Below are 19,513 nucleotides of genomic sequence, written 5' to 3' on the forward strand. Positions count from 1 at the left end.
ATGCTATCTGTCACTAAAGAGAGAATATAAAGTGTCAGAATAGCTCACAAGCGTATCAGACCCTAAACTAAGAAAAGTGTTGAGCATGTACAGACTCAGTGATCACCAGCTCACTGTAGAGACGGGCAGACACAGACACACATGGACACCGAGAGAAGAGCGACTGTGTCCACACTGCACACACAATCAAGTGGAAACAGAGCTGCACTTTCTCCTCTCCTGTCCCAACTACACACACATCAGAGAAACATTCTTCCCCCAGTTTACAAACTTACACAAAGACTTTGACCAGTTTCAACAAAAGGACAAGATCTCATACATACTGGGAGAAAAGTCAAGAAGCTCAAACCTGCTGCAAGATATGTCAAGTCCTGCCACGACCAAAGAACAACCAGCACAACACAACACAACACTGACAGGACAACACACACAAACTGACACTATCACCCTCATTGAGAACTTTAATTAAAACTGTTTTTCTGTTTATATTGAGATGTATATATATATAGATTTTTACTTATAGACTTTTAATTTTATTCTATCTTATTTTTTATCTTAATCTGTATTTCTGCATGTTTATATTTAATCTTGTGCTTTGGCAATGTACATTTTCTTTTATCATGACAATAAAGCTCCTTTGAATCTTGAATCTTGAATCTTGAGTGAGACACAGAGAGAGAGAGAGAGAGAGAGAGAGAGAGAGAGATGTGATGTGATGGAAGCATGTCTGTAGAGAGAGAGAGTGAGACACAGAGAGAGAGAGAGAGAGAGAGAGAGAGATAGAGAGAGAGAGATGTGATGGAAGCATGTCTGTAGAGAGAGAGAGAGAGAGAGAGAGAGAGAGAGAGAGAGAGAGAGAGAGATGTGATGGAAGCATGTCTGTAGAGAGAGAGAGAGAGAGAGAGAGAGAGAGAGAGAGAGAGAGAGAGAGAGAGAGATGTGATGGAAGCATGTCTGTAGAGAGAGAGAGAGAGAGAGAGAGAGAGAGAGAGAGAGAGAGAGAGAGATGTGATGGAAGCATGTCTGTAGAGAGAGAGAGAGAGAGAGAGAGAGAGAGAGAGAGAGAGAGATGTGATGGAAGCATGTCTGTAGAGAGAGAGAGAGAGAGAGAGAGAGAGAGAGAGAGAGAGAGATGTGATGGAAGCATGTCTGTAGAGAGAGAGAGAGAGAGAGAGAGAGAGAGAGAGAGAGAGATGTGATGGAAGCATGTCTGTAGAGAGAGAGAGAGAGAGATATCCGAGTGTTTCATGATGAGATGTGGATGTGTGTTTTCTCTGGAGGAGAACGCTGCTTCACTGGATTGAGGTCACTGACATTCTGCTTCTCTTCTTCTCTCTCATCTCATCTCGTCTCCGAGCAGGATTCTGTCCGTCATCATCTCAACAGAGAGCAGGACACGAGATCGATGTGAATTCCCACTGCTGATTCATCTGGAGTCACTCCACTTCTCATTATGTGAAGACACAGTTCAGTTATTTACAGAAGAAAATTCACTCTATTAAAACACCACAACAAACAAACATGATCACAGAATCTGATTTAAGAGCGCTGCTCCCAACATGATCTGATCTGGATGGACTGATGATCTGAACTGTTGTGGTTTTATTCTCTAGTTGATAGAAACACAATGAAGGAGAGTCTGGATGTCTGAGGAACCGCTGAGACCCTGCGAGTCTCTCTCTGTGAGTCTGTGTGTGTTCCTTTGTGTGCCACTTTCTTTGTTTGGGACGTACCACTCTGTGTCACCAATCATGCACCATCCCACAGAGAGAGAGAGAGAGAGAGAGAGAGAGAGAGAGGCGGGGGGGGGGGGGGGGGGATGTCCTGCCCACCAGACTGTCACACACACACACACACACACACACACACACACAGGGGGACCCCTAGTGGACGTCAGATGGTCCTGCAACTGACACTATTCACATCACACATCACAGAGACCCTGATCACATCACAATAATTGTTTACATATCTGTAAAGACGTTGCTGGTTTCAGTGCCCAGAAGCACTTTCAGCTTCATTTAAACACAAACAGAACAAAAAAGCATCTTAAGAATGTACTTCAATGGATTTCAAAATAAAAGCGTAAACTAACGTTACTGCGCAGATTGCACACTTTTGTAGCCCAAATTTAAACTCTGAAAGAATAGAGTCCCTGCAGATTATTTCCAAAAATAACAAGTCAATTACTTTAATGTTAGATAGCAAGTTATAAGTACTTCTAGTCAGTGTTATTTTGGGTTACCAGCAGAAGAACCGTTACTTGAGTAAACTTAAATGCGACAAAGTTAAACAATAAATTCAACAAATTGTTGATTTAATAAAATATTGATATAATTAAAGAAGTTTAGTAAAACATTACATGAAGGAACCCTTCTAAAGCATTTATAAATGTGTTCATAAATGATGAATAAGTCATTAACAAATGCATTCTGAAGCAGTTATAACTGAAGGGATAAAAAGGATGTTCTAAGGAAATAGCAGATCTTTCTTCAGAATTTCTCCATTTACTCATTCAGTTATAACTGCTTCATAATGCATTTGTAAATGACTTATTCATCATTAATGGACACATTTATAAATGCTTTAGAAGGGTTCCTTCATGTAAGGTCAAAAACTCTAATTTAGCTGTGTATACTGTGTTATATGAGACCAGTCTTTTCTTTTGATCGCACTTATGCTTTTGTTGTACTTCTACTGTCCCAATTGCTTCTATTGTTTAACCGACCTGTAAGTCGCTTTGGATAAAAGCGTCTGCTAAATGCCTAAATGTAATGTAAAGTGTCACTTATAGTTTTATTATTAGCCAGTATTCAGACAAACACAGAGCGGAAGTTAACTTTGGGTCAGGCGTGTGAAAGCGTCTATGTGTGATATAAAGTGAAACAGGAAGTGCAGCAGGTCATTCAGTTATTCTATTCATACTGTACACAAGTACACTATTCTGAGTAAGACCTGTGTGTGTGTGTGTGTGTGTGCGACATCATCACACTGGGCAACAGAAGGAAATCTTCTGCTCACTCCATCAGAATGTTGTTGGCACGGCAACAGGAGCACTCCAGCAGTCTTGGCAGAGTTCACAGGCGCCGTGGGGTTTTTGGAAATCATTGATGATATTAGAGGAGAATAATTGAGATGTTGAATAGTTCTTCACACCCGTAAATGAGATTATGTGCTCATTAACAATTAACTACAGCAGGATTATACAAATCCACAACACAAATCATACACACACAGTTACACACTTACAGCCAGTGTCTGTTTGAAACTAATGTGTTTGTATATAAAATATCACATCATACATTCTACTACAGGATAAAACTGCTGGTCACTTTACATATAATGTCAAACAAATCACACCTGACAGCTCCACTGATAAATCATCATTATTACAGCACATATTTGTCTAAGTGTAACCAGAAGTTGTGCGTCGATGTAAGGAGACTGTTTTGTTTGTTTGTTTGTTTGTTTGTGAAAGTTGACATGTTATTTGAAAGATAAACAAAGTCCTCTCATCTCGAAACATTCTGTTATATTGTGTTCATGTGACAGACGATTTAATCATTAAGCCTAACCCTTAACAACCATCATCAGAACACACACACACACACACACAAAGATAGACAGACGTGCACAACCACACACACAGCACATACACACACACAGAGACAAGCGCACACCGGCATAAACTCACAGATATGCACATACACACAGGCAGACAGACATACAGACGCACACACAAACACACACACACACAGACAGACGTGCACAACCACACACACAGATACGCACATACACACAGGCAGACAGACATACAGACGCGCACACACACAGACAGAAGCACACACAAACACACACAGACAGACGTGCACAACCACACACACAGATACGCACATACACACAGGCGCGCACACAACCACACACACAGATACGCACATACACACAGGCGCGCACACAAACACACACACAGATACGCACATACACACAGACATGCACAAACACACACACACCGACACGCACAAACAAACACACAAAAACACACAAAAACACACAGATGCGTACATACACACAGGCAAACACACACCGACACGCACAAACAAACAAACACACACGCGCGCACGCGCGTGCGCAGTCAGACAGACAGACACACACACACACACAGACTGCTGAAGTCTCCTCCGCACGTTTATACATCTGATGTGCAGACATCAAACTATGAGAGAAGACACTGAGACAGACTGATGTCAAGTGAATTATATTCAAGAATGTCACAGTAAAACGTGTTCAGCATTCCACACAGTGATTGCATTCAGAAATGCACTATAAATAATACAAATATATATTATCATCCCAGCTACAGATTAGAAAAGAATAGAATCATCTCAGAATAAGAAATATGTACACATCAGATCAGAGCCAGATACAAAGATAAAAAAGAGATAAAAGATCATCAGCAGGAAGTGTTTGAAAAAGGTCCTCGTGAGGAGAAGCGGCTTTCTATTGGCTGGCACTCAGTTGGTCTTTTTGCCATTGGCGGACTCTTTTGATTCACTTTGGTCCGTGTTTTGGGCGTGCGGGCGAGTGGACGTCGAGCCATCGGAAGCGTTCTGGGAAGCACAGCTTTGGGTCAGGTCCCTCAGGGCAGAAAAGTTCAAAGGTCGAACAAACAGAGTCTTGTAGAGGACAGACTCTAATGTAGAGAACGGATAAGAAGAGGAACCCAACAGCATCATCCGCATCTGAGAGAGAGAGAGAAAACAACAATGATCTGATGGGGTCATGTGACTCATCTAACGACCATCTTCTTCTGTCTCATTGTTCAGCTCGACTGATAACTACACCGTTCAACCTTTCATTTAGATGTGCTTTATTCAACATCACTCATCAATTCACATCATGTCTGAAGAAGCTTCTGATGAAGTGAAAAGTGAAGTTTTTGTCTTTCCGTGACAGTCAGAGGTCAAAGGGTGAGCGGGAGGAAAGACAGACATTTCCCTCCAAACATCAAGCCATCGACAGATGAAGTCTGGAGGAGGAACTGCACACTCGTTTAATGCAGAATGATGCAATTACATGAAAATGATGCAAAAAACGAGTGAAATCCGTCAGACTAAAGGGCTGAAGTCACGACACAAGACGACGAGAGAGATTTACTTTGATGAGCTTCAGCGGCTCGTTCCTTAAATTCACTCGAATGACTGATGTGAGACGTTCACCTTCATCTGCCGTCCAATTAAAACACACGACACACGGATCAATCAAACCACATCACAGCTAATATTCATGGATGAGAAAACACACACACGCACACACACACACCTCATGCATCTCTGATACACTGGGAATGAACGTTCTGACACATTACATTATGGGATACGCAGTGAGTGATGTGAGCTGTGTCAATCATGTGTGTAGTGTGTGTCTGTGTGTAGTGTGCGTGTGTAGTGTGTGAAACGTGCATGTGTAGTGTGTGTGTCTGCGTGTGTAGTGTGTGTGTCTGCGTGTGTAGTGTGTGTGTCTGCTTGAGTAGTGCGTGTGTAGTGTGTGCATGTGTATGTGTGTGACGTGCATGTGTAGTGTGTAGTGTGTAGTGTGTGTGTCTGCGTGTGTAGTGTGTGCGGGTGTAGTGTGTGTGTCTGCGTGAGTAGTGTGTGCGGGTGTAGTGTGTGTGTCTGCGTGAGTAGTGTGTGTGTCTGCATGTGTAGTGTGTGCGTGTGTAGTTTGTGTGTCTGCGTGAGTAGTGTGTGCTTGTGTAGTGTGCGTGTGTATGTGTTCGGGCGTGTGTGTTTGAGTACAGATGCTGCAGAGTGACAAACAGCACACACCTTGTTAGTGACAGTGAAGAGTGTGTAGATGAAGATGAGGTGATGTGTTTGAATCGGGAGGTATTGACACTGCTGAAGAGAAAACACAACCGCTCCCAGCAGGGTGACCTTAGTTGGGCTGCAGACACACAGAGGTCAAAGGTTAAACCAACACCAGACATTAAGCTGAAGTGTCATCTGATGACAAAAATGATACAAAAACGACAAATTAAAGCTTGAAATAAAACAACTGTTTAATAAAATAAAAACATTCAGACACAGTTATTAACAGAATGGTGAAAACAGTTATAATTAATAAATTATAGCCAATTAAAGCAAAAAATAATTCATGAGAGATGATGTTTTACTGTGATTTTACCAGTGAATCAGTTTAAATCACTGACTTGTTCAAATCAGATTTAAATGATTCATACGCTATAACATCATCCAATAAATGAACGCAGTCTTGTTCTCAACAACACACACCGCAGACGTGCGCAGTTAAAACAGAGCGAGCTGCGGCAGACGCAGACGTCCGTCCCCACGGCGACTGACAACAGAATGCGACTGTGATTCTCTTGCGTTCTTCTACATGAAGCTTTTCAAATGCCACCCGCAGAAAAAACCATGACAACAAGTGTCGACTGAAGACGAGCGCAGATCAATACAGAAGCCAATTATTCTACCTGCGGCATTCTGGGAGAAAAAAACACACAGGCCGAAAGGCTATTATTGTGAGAGACTGCGGGACGCGAAGCACTTCAGACTGAGAGAGATTCTATTCAAACAACATTCGGTCATTTCAACAGACGTTTGGCTCCAGAAAGATAAAGATTTCATACACGAGGGAGAAAAACACAGTGAAGGTCAGTTTGAACACACGTGCTCGTGTAGAACGAGCTCAGAGGATGAACATCACCGCATTCAAAAACTGAACATTAAAGAATCTGTCGTCTACTGCAAATGAACTTTTTAGATCTCACGTTATCAAATCTTATTTTAGGTTTGAAATAATCGAAAACTAGATTTAGATTATAAAGGAAAATATATTGCACATGAAGAAATCTGACGTCAAACATTCAGTAAAATCATCTTGACGACAGCAGATGGGAAGCTGAGATGTTTAGTGAAGTGACGTTTGGTGAAAGAAAAGATTTAAATCCAGTGACATTCAGATATTTAGAGTCTGTGGTGTTTGTAATTTGTCTTACTAGGACATCTTCAGCAGTTCATTGGTCTCAGGCTTCCAGACACCACGAACCAACTGCTCAAAGTTACTGATGAGACCCCCGCCGGCCCCTGCGCTCACACACACACACACACACACACACAGAGAGAGACAATGTATTATTGTTGATTGTGCTCTTAGCTTTTCATGAGAATAATCATTTGTGACACAAAAAAAGGGTTCTACTCAAAAATCTTTAAATGCACTTAACTCACATCACCTGACCCTTGAACCCAAACAGAATAAATATGAAGAAAACCTTATCGCACTGTAACCATAGCAACCCCATCCTTTCAAATACCCATAATAATGAACAAGAAAAGAATCAGTTGAATAATTTAGACACACACATTGGTGCGACATGTTAGAGAATGAAACAGTGAGCTTCATGACATGAAACCTTTTGAACAAAAAACACTCAAACACTAAGATCTCAAAACTCCAGACTTGTGATAACACTTAAAAGAACTAATCCACCAAAGGGGGCGGAGCTTGCTCATACAGCGCCTCAACTCTGTTATTCAAGGGTCAGACACACTCTCCACATTTAAATCTAGATTAAAGACACATCTTTGTCACTTAATGCAAAATATGTTAAATAAACCACCAGGAGACTACGTTTATCAGATATTATTTACTAGAAGGATCTTGTTTGTTGTATAAACTCCATGAACCGTGCTATGTTTCACCTTGTTGTGTTTTTTTATTTCTCCTGTAAAGCTGCTGTGGAACAGTGCACATTGTAAATAAATAAATTATACAAACATAAATGATTATATAAATAATTGAATTGAACTCATAAAACTCTGACAATTACATCCAATGGAACTGCTGTATAGATGTCCGTTACAAACTATTCAAATAAAGCGTTTATTCTCATGAGCTTTTACAAAGGTTCTCACAGAAGCCGAAGCGGATATATTAGAATAAAAGAGGAAATGAGACAGGATTGTGTGTGTTGTGCGTCTCTGGATGTTGATGGGTCATTGCTTGATGTGTTGCGGCTCTTAAACTTTGATCATTTCCCAGCGCACACACTGTTATTACAGTCACCTCCACCTCCTGATATTTCAAAGCTTTTCTCTGGTTAATTGAAGGACAGCAGGGGGTGAAATGCTGCCCGCCTTTAATAATGAGTGTGATGAAAATCGAAAAAACAACCTTGAGCTCCAGCGAAAAATAAAATGTCAAGGAAAAAACTGCCACGTCCAAACGCAATAAAGTTCTTTATCAGAACGAAAGAAGTCAAATAATAACAGAGACAGATGAGTGTGATGAATGTGTGTGTGTATGTGAGAGTGTGTGTGATGAATGTGTGTGTATATGTGAGAGTGTGTGTGATGAATGTGTGTGTGTGTGTGTGTGTGTGTGTGTGAGAGTGTGTGTGATGAATGTGTGTGTGTGTGTGTGAGAGTGTGTGTGATGAATGTGTGTGTGTATGTGAGAGTGTGTGTGATGAATGTGTGTGTATATGTGAGAGTGTGTATGATGAATGTGTGTGTGTGTGTGTGTGTGTGTGAGAGTGTGTGTGATGAATGTGTGTGTGTGTGTGTGTGTGTGTGTGTGTGTGTGTGTGTGTGAGAGTGTGTGTGATGAATGTGTGTGTGTATGTGAGAGTGTGTGTGATGAATGTGTGTGTATATGTGAGAGTGTGTGTGATGAATGTATGTGTGTGTGTGTGAGAGTGTGTGTGATGAATGTGTGTGTGATGAATGTGTGTGTGATGAATGTGTGTGTGTATGTGAGAGTGTGTGTGATGAATGTGTGTGTGATGAATGTGTGTGTGTATGTGAGAGTGTGTGTGATGAATGTGTGTGTGTATGTGAGAGTGTGTGTGATGAATGTGTGTGTGATGAATGTGTGTGTGTATGTGAGAGTGTGTGTGATGAATGTGTGTGTGTATGTGAGAGTGTGTGTGATGAATGTGTGTGTGTATGTGAGAGTGTGTGTGATGAATGTGTGTGTGTATGTGAGAGTGTGTGTGTGTGTGTGTGTGTGTGTGTGAGAGTGTGTGTGAGAGTGTGTGTGATGAATGTGTGTGTGTATGTGAGAGTGTGTGTGATGAATGTGTGTGTGTGTGTGTGAGAGTGTGTGTGATGAATGTGTGTGTGTGTGTGTGTGTGTGTGTGTGTGTGTGTGTGTGTGTGTGTGTGAGAGTGTGTGTGATGAATGTGTGTGTGAATGTGAGAGTGTGTGTGATGAATGTGTGTGTGTGTGTGTGTGTGTGAGAGTGTGTGTGATGAATGTGTGTGTGTATGTGAGACTGTGTGTGATGAATGTGTGTGTGATGAATGTGTGTGTGTATGTGAGAGTGTGTGTGATGAATGTGTGTGTGTATGTGAGAGTGTGTGTGATGAATGTGTGTGTGTATGTGAGAGTGTGTGTGATGAATGTGTGTGTGTATGTGAGAGTGTGTGTGTGTGTGTGTGTGTGTGTGTGAGAGTGTGTGTGAGAGTGTGTGTGATGAATGTGTGTGTGTATGTGAGAGTGTGTGTGATGAATGTGTGTGTGTGTGTGTGAGAGTGTGTGTGATGAATGTGTGTGTGTGTGTGTGTGTGTGTGTGTGTGTGTGTGTGTGTGTGTGTGTGTGTGTGAGAGTGTGTGTGATGAATGTGTGTGTGAATGTGAGAGTGTGTGTGATGAATGTGTGTGTGTGTGTGTGTGTGTGAGAGTGTGTGTGATGAATGTGTGTGTGTATGTGAGACTGTGTGTGATGAATGTGTGTGTGTATATGTGAGAGTGTGTGTGATGAGTGTGTGTATGTATGTGAGAGTGTGTGTGATGAATGTGTCTGCATGGTGTGTGTATCTGCGTCTGTGAGTGTGTGTGTTTGATGAATATGTGTGTGTGTTTGATGAATATCTGTGTGTGCGTGATGTGTGTGACATGTGTGGTGTGTGCGTGTATGTGTATGCGTTGGTGTTTGTGTGTTGCTGTGATGAATGTGTGTGTGATGAATGTGTGTGTTTGTGTGTGTGTGTGTGATGAATGTGTGTGTTTGTGTGTGTGTGTGATGAATTTGTCTTTGCGTGGTGTGTGTGTTTGATGAATCTGTGTGTGTGACATGTGTTGAATGTATATGTGCGTGTGATAAATATATGTGTGTGTGGTGCAGTGCGGTGTGTGTGTGTGTGGTACCTTTGGCCCAGCCCACTGCGATCATCACAAACAGACCATCTTTATATTTCTTCCCCGCTTGAGTGACTCCACCCAGAACCTTCCATGTACGTGTCACTTCCTTCATCCCAGTCAACACCAGACGCAAAGGAAAGATGGAGGCCAGCGAGTACACAACGTCCAGAGGACAGTAAAACACAAGATACCTGCACACACACACACAAACCTTCATCATCTCCACAATCTCTTACTGATTTACGACTGACGGCGATGTCAACTTACATTCATGTACAAACACACACACACGCACGTGAACGCGCACACGCACGCACACACACACACAGTGCTCAGATAGGGTCCACAGCAACTTGTTTAATTATCTCTCTCTCTCTCAGAGCATGAGTAAGTGCTCATTTAAATATCCATTAGTATAATTTGTGCTGTTGGACTTTAATGATGGTGAGTGCTGAACCTGTGAATGATGACGGTGAAATGATTTCTCTGTGAAATGTCAAAGACCCTTTTAAAAGATTACAACAAAACCCTGTACAAATGCTTCTCCGTGTGAAAACCTTTTCTTTATAAACATGCTTTAATAAATGTATTGAAATGTTCTTTTTCATATATAACAAGCAGAAATTTGTCTTTCAAAATTTTCTCTTTTCAATATTTCATTGTACTGAAAGAATATAATTTAAGAAAAGAATATATTTCCCTCTCATCAAAACAAATTAACAAAAAAATATATATATATATTAATGCTATAAAAGAGTATGAATGGACAGTATTTAACACACAAGGAATCTTTAATATAACTTCTTAATTTTCATCATATATCTATCTGATTAGAGTCACTAATGCTGAAATTACATCAACAACAAATCCTCAACACAAACACACATCATCATGTTAATATTGTTGTTTTTGAGGTGCCTATTTTTATTCCGTGAAGCATGTTCATTTGATGAAGTTAAAACAGACACAGCAGATTTCACCTCAAGAAAAATACAACATTTGAGTGTAAAATACATACATATAAATATATTTGTATCAAAGTAAAACAACATCAATATAGTAGCATCACATCATGTTATTGCTTCAATGCTGTTTGTAAACTCAAAATAACAACATTTCCATTATTGTAATAAAAGCTCTAAGTCCTCTAGTAATGACTGCTTTCAGCCATCAGATGGCGCTGTCACATCACATATCTGCGTGTTCTGCTATTACTGCAAATTGTTCTGGTATATTGTGATGTTCATTTTCCAGTACAGAAAACATTTAAATTTTATATTTTAACTGAACAATTTAAGGTTTAAACAATTCAACATAGTATTTATTTCTGATCAATTTCATCGATGTACAATGATTGCTTGAAGAAAATCTTGTATTGCAATATACTAATTAAATATATTCATGTATTACTATCATCCTTAAATTATAATGTATTTAAGGCTGCATTGCAACAATGAAAATGGAGAATAGCACTAAATACTGTAAATAAAAACATTGAAATAATCTTATTTATATAATATATATGTATAATGTCTGATCATTGTGTTTTACATCAGATAAGAATGAAGTTTAAAGTACTGACAGTGATGAACCATTCAACATCACCATGACACACACATAAAAACACACATACAGATGTTGTGTGTCTCACCACATGAGAGTTGCGAGCAGAAGGTTGGTGGAGTTGGACAGAGGCGCGATGGGTGCGTCTGCCATCATGAGAGCAGAGAGAATCGCTCCAGCGAAACAATACAGCATTGAGCTGAACCAGCACGCCAACGGACTCCTCTGAGACACCTCCAGAGCTCCTACACAACAAACACACAAACATCATCCACGGTCAACAAACACACAACATCAACTACTGTCAACAACTTCTGTCAACAAACACACAAACATCATCTACGATCAATTAATACACAAACATCATCTACGGTCAACAAACACACAAACATCATCCACGGTCAACAAACACACAACATCAACTACTGTCAACACACAAACATCCTGTACGGTTAACAAACACACAAACGTCATCTACGGTCCACAACACACAATCAAACAGTATACAACCCTTCTTCTGAGATTATTATTAGATTGACTGATTTCTTTTTTATGAACTCATGTTGTGTTGTTCTTGTGCTGTGATATTGTACAGTATGTCAGTCATGATAGTGTTTCTAAGATCTGGTCATGTGACGCTCTGCTGTGGTTTGTGGGATTATGGGAGATTAAGAGGATCAAAGACAAGCAGTCTGAACATGAGACTGTGAGGACACAGAAACACTAGTGTGATATATCCACTCTTCTGTCTTCATACACAAGTATGTGAAACAAAATGACGGATGAACTGTTGTCTCATAACCTTGTGACCTTACACACAGAATGAACACAACACAATCTCATCCTGACCAATCATTACAGTTTTATGAGGTGATAATCAATAATCTTACTCTCAGCTCTCATGCTTGAGTTCAGGAGAGCTTAACCACCTCATAAAATAACTCCTGTGAGATCAGACGGATCCGTTTATATTGACAAAACCACATTATCACTAATATATGATGGATATTTAATACAAGACTTTAACTTTGAGATCATGAAGATTAAAGTTCAGCCAGAGCTCAGAAATCTGTTTTCTACAGTCATAGTGTATTCAGATCTCTGACACACACACAGATGTCAGCAAGATTATATCTGCAGTGCAAAGGTTGTGTTGAAATGTATGTTCAGACTGAATCAATGTGTGTCACTTTAGATACACACACACACACATGTTGGGTTTCCATGTGTTATGAGGACATTCCATAGACACAATGGTTTTTATACTGTCCCATCTGTATATCATATTCTCTACCCCTAAACCTCACAATCAATCACACAACACTTTCTGCTCTTTTAGATTTTCAAAAGAGTTCATTCTGTATGATTTATATACTCGTTTCCTCATGGTGACCAAAATTCTTCTTCATATATATATTTCCATTTCATTTTCCACCGCTTATCCGAACTACCTCGGGTCACGGGGAGCCTGTGCCTATCTCAGGAGTCATCGGGCATCAAGGCAGGATACACCCTGGATGGAGTGCCAACCCATCGCAGAGCACACACACTCACTCACTCATTCACTCACGCACTCACACCCTACGGACAATTTTTTGCATGTCTTTGGACCAGGGGAGGAAACCGGAGTACCCGGAGGAAACCCCCGAGGCACGGGGAGAACATGCAAACTCCACACACACAAGTCGAAAGCGGGAATCGAACCCCCAACCCTGGAGGTGTGAGGCAAACGTACTAACCACTAAGCCACCGTGCCCCCCTTCTTATATATATATATATATATATATATAAAGCTAAATTTAGCTTTCCTGTAGCTCCTAAATGCATTGTGTTAACAACGCAAGGTTGTGGGTTTGATACCAGGGGATTGCACAAACCTAAGTATAAATGTATAGGTTACTGCAATGTAAGTCGCTTTGGATAAAAGCATCTGCCAAATGCATGAATGTTAATGTATGTCCCACAAGGACAAGGATTTTTTCCCCATACCGTAGAGTTTACACGCACACACGCGCACACACAAACAGAGAGCACATCTTCTGCATGTATGAGCTCATGTGACATACAGTAAAACATACATGTCTATCAGCACATACACACGCCTGAAACATCAAACACACTGTAAACTAATCAACCATAAATCTATCGAACCAAAAACACTGAATCAATCAAGATTACAGACAACAGAAGATCGAGTGTAGTGAGTGCAGTGCATTGTGGGATGCTGTCTCTCATGGCTGTAGCAGGTCGTATGAAGGGTCAATGCAAACAAATCTAGAACACACGGTTTGTCCTCTTCATGAGAGATATTTGTCTGTAAGCATGCAGCTGTACACATCATAGATCTCAGAACACAAAACAAACCGAAGTAAATCACATGTCTACTACTCATCTCCTGTTCAGATGATGATTTCATGTGATGGGTAAGTTACTCTCAAAAAGTCATTCATTACTAGTTACTAATGACATATTCAATAGTGTCATTACATTACTGTACAAGTGACTCTCTTCAAAAAGTATTAAATGATTTATTACTAATGACTTTCTATATCCTACATCAACACTGATCAGTTCAGTGATTCAAAGATAGACATGAAACCACTCTTTTAATTCATTCAAATAAATCATCTTAAATTACATTAGGTACTCTTGACCAAAGTATTACACATGAGAGACTGAGACTATAGAACACACACATATATTACACACAGTATTTAGTTGAATTACATCAGAAGTAACTGTCATTAAACTACAGGAAAGGTGACAGTAATCCCTTACTTTACTTTTTCAAGGGAAAGTAATTAAAATACCGTGATATTTAAATACGGTCATTATTCAGCACAATCTATCTGACATGCATATATATTAGTGGTGGGCCGTTAACGCAGTGAGACTTTTATCGCGCGATAAAAAAAATTTCGCCGTTAATCTATTCTCAAAGTTGTGTTGTGAGCTGGGTCTATACTACGCAAGCTATGATGACTTTCACCTTGATATTTTAGCGCGGATGTATACCAGCTTAACTGCACTGTACGGGGCGAGAACGAGATTTTTCAACTCGCGTGATTCGCGTCATTCGCGGAAGCAGAAGCCGCCTCATCATCTCATAACCAGGGCTTCATTTGCGCGATTCGCACATCAAGTAGGTCTATTGGCTCTTTGCATTAACATATAAATCACTCGCGCTTGACACGCCATTCGCGTTTGGTCTGAACACAACATGACGTTACTGTGAAATTACCGCATCAAACGTGACGTGCTAACATGGATGCAGCTATGAAGCCGCCGGGTTTGCTTCAGGGAATATTAATTTTTAAGAAGCTTCCCAATAGAAACATCGACAAGACTAAGGTTATTTGCACCTTGTGCAATGCTGAATTGGTTTAAAAAAAACACTTTCTCACAACAGGTAGTGGTCTAACTTTAGTTGAAACCAGTAACTTTGTATTGAGATCTAATGTATTATGGCACCTGTATGACATATCGCTTGTTGCTCCCTCACCCTTTGTAAGTCGCTTTGGATAAAAGCGTCTGCTAAATGACTAAATGTAAATGTACTGTAGGAGCTCTTCCAGTCTCAAGTACCACCTAAACGCATATCATCCCTTAGCTAATGCGGAAGTAAACACAAGTTCATCTTATTGAACATAATTTAATTTTCATCACCAATTATCATAGTAGAACAGCTTTCTCAAGCAGTTTGTGATGCATTTTGGAAACAGTAGATGAGCCCCTGGTCTAATGCGCCACCTGGCTTGAGAAACCCGTTCTCAAAGACTTACTTTTAGTCATTATTTGGGTAGCACACATATTCTGAATGCCTTCGGCAGAATTCAAATGAGCCATTGTAATCTAGATTAAAAAAATTAATCTATGCCCACCACTAATATATATATACACATATATAGATCACTCCCATATTTAAACGTTTTAAAAGCACGATCGCTCCTAAACAACGAAGTGTTTTGAGAGGTTGAGTTGACCGTAAAACACGAATGACATGAGAACTAGGGGTGGGTGAAAAAAATCTTCAGCTTCAGCTCAGCAGAAGTGATGGGGGTAAAAGAAATCCACCCCGTCACATTATTAGTGAGAGCAGGTTTTTGGAAATACTTCTGATTTCATGGACTCTATGGTAAGAAGGAGCTTGACAAGACGTATGCAATATGCAATATGTGTAAAGCCAAGGTGAAGTATTTTGAGAACACTAAACGTAAAGACTCACATCCAATGCCATCATTCTAGCAAAATGGAATAAAATCACTTCGAATTTTGAGGAAGAATCGTTATTAAAAAATCTAATTTTAATCGAATCATGACCCCAAGAACCAATATGAATAAATGGTGAGGTACCAAAAGATTCCCACGCCTGATGAAACCCTTCACATGCAGATACACACAGACACACACAGACCAGAAAACACTGAAGGCAAACACAAGGACGTGTCAGGTCTCGTATCCCTGAAGGACATTATTCCAGATATTTCAGTGACAGGAGACGCACAATAGCAGCGAGAGAGCAGATCAGCTGTCGAGACTCGAAGGCCAAACGGTTTAAAATAGACTGCGATCAACATCAACACAATAGACTGCACACAGACACACACCTGTTGTGTGTTACTCTTCTGAACACAAAAACACTGAACTCGGATGAAGTTCAGTTCAGATCATCTTCACTCGTGTGTGGTTAATGCAAAACACAAAAACAGGGTTTCGCTCCTCCGACCCTGCGGGCAACGAATGCACAAGTTTGCATGTTTGATCATTTGAACCACTGCAGTGGAGAGAAGCAGCTGCACATGTGACACATGCAAATATTTCCAAGAACTCAGATATACTGGCAGTGAGTTAATAATTGAATATCTTTGTGATCTGTGTTGTTTAGTTGTCATACTTCAATCACACGTGCACACTAAAGTCCGAACGATCATCGACATTAACGTGCAAACCACGAAAACGTTTTTGAAGCATCTCGTGCACGCGCGCTCCAATGTTTGTAAACGTGAACGCGCGCCGGAGACACGTCCTCGACTTCTTGCCGCTTCAGATGCACAGAACTCAGTAAACCTGACATACAGTCACGAGGAGCATTCACACACATGATAGAAATAACACACGATCTTCTAACGCAATGCAAAGACAAAGTGTGTGTGTATGACGTGAACTTGTGATGAAGTGAATATAGAAGACAAACACGATCATGTGTTCAGAAACTATAGAAAACAATGCGTGGCATGTTTATGAATAAAAGCGCATTCATGTTAAATGTAAATAATCAGATAACGTTACCGCGCAGAGCAGCGAGCACGTGCACGCGCAAACATGCAGATGAAACAAACGCACAGATTGAAAGACATTAAAGTTGTTTGATCTCTCACTTCTCTTACCTGGCTGTTCTCTCAGACTCATCACTGACACGATATAATGCGCCATGTCAAAGAACGGGAACAACGATATCTGTGAAAGCCCGAGCGCGAGCTCGTTTAGATTCAGAAACCCGAACACATCCATCATTAAAGCTTTCGACTCCCGATCGAGGAACGCGCCTGCACACCCGTGTCAGTGGACCGGCTTCAGATGATGAGCTGGAGGTTCAGCAGATGTTCGGAGCCGCTGAATCTAGCAGCTGATCGGAGCGGTAACCGGATCTGGCGCCATGACTGATGCGGATGCTGCGAGCTCGAGCTCCGTGATTGGCAACGGGGAACGAACACACACCCACAAACATCAGTAGCATGATGTTAAACGGAAAGAATCTATATCGAGTACCATGTTTATCTAGCTTCATGTTTAATCGTTCTGTAACACGGTATATATCACCTGTAGCGGCGCTGTGTGGCTCCGCATCTTCCCCTATTTAATCACATTTAAATGACTTCATTAATAAAAACGAGTCAAAATAATTCACCAAAACACATATGAAACAATAGGAAACATATGACGTGTGTTTCCGCTTGTTTAAGCGTCGCTGCGCGTGCGTGCTAATCGTTCTGTCGTCGATGTCTCGCGAGAGCGATTTAAAAGCACAGGGAGCGGTCTACTCTCGCGGTATCTGGATTTCAACCGCCGGTCAGTTTGCGCAGTGCGACTCAGAGCCGTTAAAAGCAGAGTTAATGACACACTCTGATCTCGCCGCCGCGTGGTCACGTGGTTCACGCAGCTCTCAATACTTCCAAACGGTCAGTCTGTTGAATGGGTAGATAACATTTTATTTATTGAGCTGTGTTTGTACAACACACAGACACACAGAAAAGTCATTTTAATTTAGGAAAACAATATCATGTTTAAAAAAATCCTTATAATAAAACACCAGTTTTACAGAGATGTATTATATCAACTTACCTGCGAATGTATTTGGGAAACAGTGAAATAAATGCAATGCAATGTTTGGAACTTTAGAGCCATCCATGACCACTGTTGGGTGTAACTAGTTACTAAGTAATTAGTTACTGTAATTTAATTACTTTTCCCTTGAAAAAGTAAAGTAAGGGATTACTCATATGTTTTCTGTAATTTAAATACAGTTACTTTTGATGTAATTAAACTAAATACTTTGTGAAATATATGCGTGTGCAATAGCGTAATTGACTTCAAAATTCAAATTCTTACTTTAAAATCTGTGCTTTAATGTATAATTCTCACATTTGTAATACTTTGATCAGTTAATAATATTATTTATTTGAATGAATTCAATAAGTCGTTTCATGTATATTCTTGAATCACTAAACTAATAAAGGTTGATGTATGATATAGAAAGTAATTAGTAATGATTAACTTAATACTTTTTGGACAGAGTAATTTGAATAGTAATCTAATTACACTATTGAATATGTAATGAGTAACTAGTAATTAATTACTTTTTCAGAGTAACTTACCCAACACTGTCCATGACACGATTTACTTCCGCGTTCCATTCTTCCAACGGACGTCTGCGTGAGTGTCGCAACTCTGTTTTTCAAAGGCTCTGACGCTACTCTGCTAGCCCAAATGTGAACGACCATAGACAGGGGCGGACTGGTCTAATGAAGCCTTACACTTATACAGGCCTCCGGGTGAGAACCTGCATTTTAAATAACTGCAAAGAGGACATAGTAGAAAATGATGATGCTGGTGATACCACCTGTACAAGCGCGACACCTGCTGATCTTTCATGGACTTTCAGTGAAGATGTTTTTCGGGATTTTCCTCAAGATGGCGCCATTAAGTCATTGCCATTGGAAACAGCGCGAGCGGGTCTGCCTCTGAACTCCATGTGCACGCGGAGAGGAACGCCTCAACAGCTCAGAAATATTGATATTTTGCTTGAACTCGTCATCTAAATAGTTTTGAAATGGTGCCGTGAAAGTCATTTGAGACATCGTGAAGACCGGCCAAACCCTCCCGTCTCTCAGGTAACATAATATTATATATTTTCACATTTATCAGTAATCATATCATATGTAATACTTTTATTTTTATGATAAATTTACATTATATCTAAAGCTATAACGCTGTGGTGAAATGAATGCAGTTATACCTGTTGTGTCCAGTAGGTGGTGCTGTTGTTAAGGTTCAGCGTTCAGTGAGATTTCTAATATCTCTATTTAATAATTCTATGGCCGATTATTTAAAATAGGACATCAAATGCTGTAATCACTAACGTTAAACATCCATACTTAAATAAATAGCTTCTTATTCATTAAAAAGCTGGCCCAGAAGAGTCGAAGATTGATCTCTGTTTAATTTTTTTTCTTACATAGTATAGTGATTTTACTTCTTACATAAATCTATTGACATTTTTTTAAAT

General features: G+C 40.2%; 1 protein-coding gene across 1 annotated transcript; it reads right to left on the reverse strand.

Moving 5' to 3' along the window:
* Positions 1-4,239: 4,239 nt before the first annotated feature.
* tmem38b (transmembrane protein 38B) lies at positions 4,240-17,698 on the reverse strand. The gene is made up of 6 exons (XM_056731928.1): positions 17,115-17,698; positions 11,816-11,972; positions 10,171-10,355; positions 7,016-7,103; positions 5,826-5,943; positions 4,240-4,739 (listed from the first exon to the last, which is right to left on the reverse strand). Exons 1-6 carry the CDS (start codon positions 17,239-17,241, stop codon positions 4,512-4,514), a joined length of 903 nt encoding a protein of 300 aa, XP_056587906.1. The 5' UTR covers positions 17,242-17,698; the 3' UTR covers positions 4,240-4,511.
* Positions 17,699-19,513: the final 1,815 nt, after the last annotated feature.

The sequence above is a fragment of the Triplophysa dalaica genome, chromosome 19 (genome assembly GCF_015846415.1).
Source record: "Triplophysa dalaica isolate WHDGS20190420 chromosome 19, ASM1584641v1, whole genome shotgun sequence".
Classification (NCBI taxonomy): Eukaryota; Metazoa; Chordata; class Actinopteri; order Cypriniformes; family Nemacheilidae; genus Triplophysa; species Triplophysa dalaica.